The 5,173-nt window shown below is 32.7% G+C and overlaps 1 protein-coding gene across 1 annotated transcript; it reads left to right on the top strand.

The window, feature by feature from the left end:
- The first annotated feature begins 2,183 nt into the window (after positions 1–2,183).
- On the top strand, positions 2,184–4,196 carry LOC123260603. Its single transcript, XM_044721788.1, has 2 exons — positions 2,184–3,008; positions 3,573–4,196. Exons 1-2 carry the CDS (start codon positions 2,465–2,467, stop codon positions 3,710–3,712), a joined length of 684 nt encoding a protein of 227 aa, XP_044577723.1. The 5' UTR covers positions 2,184–2,464; the 3' UTR covers positions 3,713–4,196.
- The last annotated feature ends 977 nt before the right edge of the window (positions 4,197–5,173 follow it).

Raw genomic sequence — 5,173 nt, 5'->3', positions numbered from 1 at the left:
ATGACTGGAAGTGCTTGTCTGAAATCACCTGAAAGGACCAACAGAGTTTTTAATATCTTTCTCAATCAGATATAAATGCTCGATGTACCTGTTTTCGTTGTTGGTCATTTGTTCTTCGTCTATTGACTGTGAAACAGCGTGATTGTCGTTGTTCTAATCTTCTGACTTCATTGCGTTCAGCTCGTGTATCTTCTGGCTCTTCTTGATGCAATTGCGCCATTCTGACACGTGCATCAGTATTTTGTTGCTGGATTTGTTCTTCTGTTCTTTCGGATCTGCTATTTCGCAAGTTTCGAGCTTTACTTGTACTGCGGCTCAAATCAGCCCCTTTGCGTTTTCTTGGCATTGCTCACTGTACAAAACATACATAAATAGAATTCATGAAATTATTTAATGATGAAAAATGTTAAAAGTATAATTAGGGCCAGGATTTTTGCCGCAGTTTTGAAATGATTAGTTTTAATTTATGAAATTATAACAAAAATATAAGTTTTATGGAAAAATTTTTCAAACAAAAGTAAAAAATTAAATTTTATGAAAACATTGTCTCTTATAATTTTTTCATACAACCAATATTTCCATTGACATTTCAAAATAAAGATTCATAATGATTGATTTTTTGGAAACTATGAAAATCTTAATTGTTCAATTACATTTTTTTAATAAAATTAAATTAAAATTACATTTTTATAAGATCAACAACATTTTCGATATAAATAAAAAAAAGTATACTTACAACACAAAATCCGTTGTTATTGGAAGCTCGTGTCACGTGTTGAGTACTTTTGAGGTTATAAAATCACTTGATTATTGATAAAATAGGAATGATTAAAAGTTAATATGAGAGTTACACTGAGATAGCAAAATAATAACTGTCAACGTTACTACTACACTTGATGCATAAACAATAATGATGGCTGACAACTGTGTAGGGAGTGAGAAAGAAAGGAGACCGGCTTCGTTCTCATCCCTACTCCGTGCTGTTTACTGGGTCAGAAGTGACACCTGTAGACATCTGGCGGGGATAACTAATTAAATGACGATTGATCAGTTTTCGACCGGAGAGGAAAAATGATTAAATTACTAAAATGGCTATTAAAAAATAAGGGTTGATCGTAGAAGGGTGAAAATTGAGGATTGTATGTATTTTTGTATGTTGTATCATAAAAAAATAGAAATTAAAAATTTTGTCTAAAAAATAAAAAAAAATTTAGGGGTGGACTACCCCTAACATTTAGGGGGATGAAAAATAGATGTTGGCCGATTCTCATAGATACCGGATAAGCACAAAAAATTTCATCAAAATCGGTCAAGCCGTTTCGGAGGAGTATGGCAACGAAAACTGTGACACGAGAATTTTATATATTAGATATACTATATATATATATATATATATATATATATATATATATATATATATATATATATATATATATATATATATATATATATATATATTAGGGTGCTTTTTTGCGACTATTTTTTCGTTTCCATCCCGAAATTTTGTTGGAAATACACCCAAAAAAATTCCCTGAAAGTTTGAGCCCTTAATATTAATATTAAGTACTCCTACACAGCGTGTGAAGATTTCCCATTTGAAATATACGAGAACTTTCATTTTTTTTTTTTTAAATTTCTATAGCTCAGTGGCATTTCATAGCATCACTTTGACCATGGACGGGTTTTTTTCAGAATTGAATGCTCTACAAAAGTGTCCATTGTCGCGAAGTCGTAAGTCATACTGGCGGGGTAGTACGGACCACCAAACCGAATTTTTTATAGAATTCTTGTTTTTTCACTCATTATCTCATAAACAACAAGACATACAGAAAAAATGTAAATAATAATTTTGTAGGAAATTCAATTCTCTACAAAAAAGGTCCTTAGCACCAAATCACTAAGATCGATATTTTCTGAGATATTAATCATTGAAGTTTACGTAGCATTGAATTTCCACAAAATGTTGAATCAAATCTTAAAAAATAATGATTTTTTTATTCGTATCATAATTATAATTAGTAATTACTTATTGATTAAGTTACAAATTTAACGTAAAAAATTTTTAATTGTATTTTTCTGAAGTTTTTTATTTTTAAATAAATTTCTCATTTAAATCACCCCATAATATTTGAATTTATCATTTAATAATTCAGTTTCAATGAAATTCTAGATAAAAATATATTGTGTATGATCATTACGAATAATATAGGATGTTTCTTTGTTGCTGTGTATTGTGATACTGATTAATTGCGGTTTATTTTTCTTGCTCTGGTAGTACTACTGAGCTTTCACTTGACCTTGAATGCGTTCAACAAATTTCCCCTTTAATTGCAGCGCTTTCTTTGTTTTCGCGTACTAATCCCGCGAGAGTAAGAACAAAGCTTAGTGGGCATTGATCAGTGTGACGCCGTTGTATGTATACTTTGTTAAATTTGAGGTTAGGTCGACTTTAACCATCATTAAAATGAGTGAAAAAATTGGTAATAAAACTTGGAATTATTTAATTGGATTTGAAAGAAGCCAAATAAATAATAATAAGCTGCCTTCGTATCGTGACTTACTAAATTTTTTTATGTATAAACATCAGTCTTTAAAATTAACTATTCGAAATAGTGCTACTAGTGTTATTAACGATACTAATACTATTCGGGCTAGTTTCAAGATTCCAACTATACGTCCTCAGCACAGTCTTACGAAGTTGGAAAAATTTTATGCCGAATATATAAAAGTGAAGACACATCACAAGAGGGAAAAAAAATCAAAAGCACAAAAACAGAATGTTGAAAAGTTTAACCAAAAACTAGATAAATTGTTCGATATTTCGAATTCCACAATGGTTAAGAATTTGCCAAAAGAGCAGCAACAATTTCTGAATGAGTGTCAAAAGGGGAAAACCAATCTTCACTCGCCCGTTACTAATTTCTTGCCGGTGGAAACTTTTCAGAATAAATCTGACACTGAACAGGAGATAACAAATGAAGATAATGAGAATAATACAGACGAAATTGGTTAGTTTCTTCTCACATACAACTATAAATTATCAAGCTCAACAATCAATCATTTTTTAATAATCGAAAACAATTTCTTATAATTTAGACTCATATTTTTTCTACTTACTTGTAAAATTTAATTCGCATTAAAATTCTAATTTTCTTAACCTCATTTTCTGAAAATTGAATTCTATATAATTTTTCAATATTTTAAAATTTGTTTCTAGATTCATAACTTTTTTTCTAATTATTAGTCTATCATTTTTGGTAAAATTTCTATCAAGTAAATCTGAATAAGTGAGATAAATCAAAATTTATTCAATTTTGACTTGAATAAAAAAAAAATTTGTTTTCGATTTTTTTGCAGTCGAAAATTCCCACGCTATTAAAAAATTAAAGTCTCTGTAACCAATAAATTTAAAACACATATATATCATTTTGTCTTATTTTTATTGGGGAAAATTGACGGAAACTCAATTCAAAGAATATCTTTGCTTCTGGATAACAGAAGCTGAATATAAAATTTGAAAAATATTTGAATCGATTGGGTTTATTTATTTAATTCTGAAAAAATTGTTTTAGGCATGAAATTATCGCAACATTCGATGCCAGCAAGTTTTTGTAGTCTATCATCAAATTCCAGTGGGTTGAAACGAACATATTCTGATTTTGAGGATGAACTCCCTGTACCTCCTAAAAAGAAAAAAATCAATATTTTTTAAGATTTGATTCAACATTTTGTGGAAATTCAATGCTAGGTAAACTTCAATGATTAATATCTCAGAAAATATCGATCTTAGTGATTTGGTGCTGAGGACCTTTTTTGTAGAAAATTGAATTTCCTACAAAATTATCATTTACATTTTTTCTGTATGTCTTGTTGTTTATGAGATAATGAGTGAAAAAACAAGAATTCTATAAAAAATTCGGTTTGGCGGTCCGTACTACCCCGCCAGTATGTGTTACGACTTCGCGACAATGGACACTTTTGTAGAGCATTTAATTTTGAAAAAAACCCGTCCATGGTCAAAGCGATGCTATGAAATGCCACTGAGCTATAGAAATTTAAAAAAAAAAAATGAAAGTTCTCGTATAATTCAAATGGGAAATCTTCACACGCTGTGTAGGAGTACTTAATATTAATATTAAGGGCTCAAACTTTCAGGGAATTTTTTTGGGTGTATTTCCAACAAAATTTCGGGATGGAAGCGAAAAAAAAAATAGTCGCAAAAAAAAAAAGCACCCTAATATATATATATATATATATATATGTGTGTGTGTTTTTTTTTTTTGGTTTTTTTTATAGAGGAGGTAAAATACGTTTACGTATGCCAGAACTTGGTGTTGTTGCCAGGACATGTTAGTGCCTGGGTATGTCGGACTCAGAAGACAATATTATTTTGCAACAATACCGACTAAACATCCTCCTCTCTCGTTTCCCTATAGATGTTACAGGGAAGACTGGATCAGGACCGCGTTAGCATTACTTCAATCCAGTCCATGTTGTGCCTTACGACACCTGCTTCTTGTTATTACTGGTTTCTAATCCCTTTCTGCGATTTTTTCTTTCAAGAGACGCTGCGCGTAGGCTACTACAGCTGTCCAGTTTTCTTCTTTTTTGATCATGCAGGTTACCAAGCTCTCAGGGGAGAGCGCGGTGCCCATTGTTTCTTCGGTGCAGATTCTATCGTCCTTCCATCGATCACACTCGAAAAACGTGTGCTCGGCGTTGTCAATTTTGTCTGGACAGTATTTGCACGTTGGTGTGCTGTGCAAACCCATCTTGAATAGATAGGTATTGAACTGCCCATGTCCCGTCAGTAGCTGGGTCAGAAAGAAGTCCGTGTCCTCGTGCTTCCGAGAAAGCCAGACGTTGATGTTTGGGATCAGTCGCGCTGTCCATCTGCCTGTCTCTCCCGACGTCCATCGGTCCTGCCACTCTTACTGCGTTTCCGTTTTTATCCTCGTTCTTGCCTCCTTCATGTTTTCGCCACCGATTTTAGCGTCGTAGAGTCTTGCTCTCTCGAACGCTAATAGGTCGATGGGCGCAGCTCCCGCAATAACCAATACAGCCGCTTCGGAAACCGTGCGGTAGGCGCAGGCAACTCTGAGAGCGCCTCGACGCTGCACTGCTGCCATTTTCCGCCGATAGGTTTTCTGCTTTAATATATCTGCCCATATTA

Source organism: Cotesia glomerata, linkage group LG3, assembly GCF_020080835.1.
Source record: "Cotesia glomerata isolate CgM1 linkage group LG3, MPM_Cglom_v2.3, whole genome shotgun sequence".
NCBI classification, from domain to species: Eukaryota; Metazoa; Arthropoda; class Insecta; order Hymenoptera; family Braconidae; genus Cotesia; species Cotesia glomerata.
This window is presented reverse-complemented; position numbering and strand designations above follow the sequence as displayed.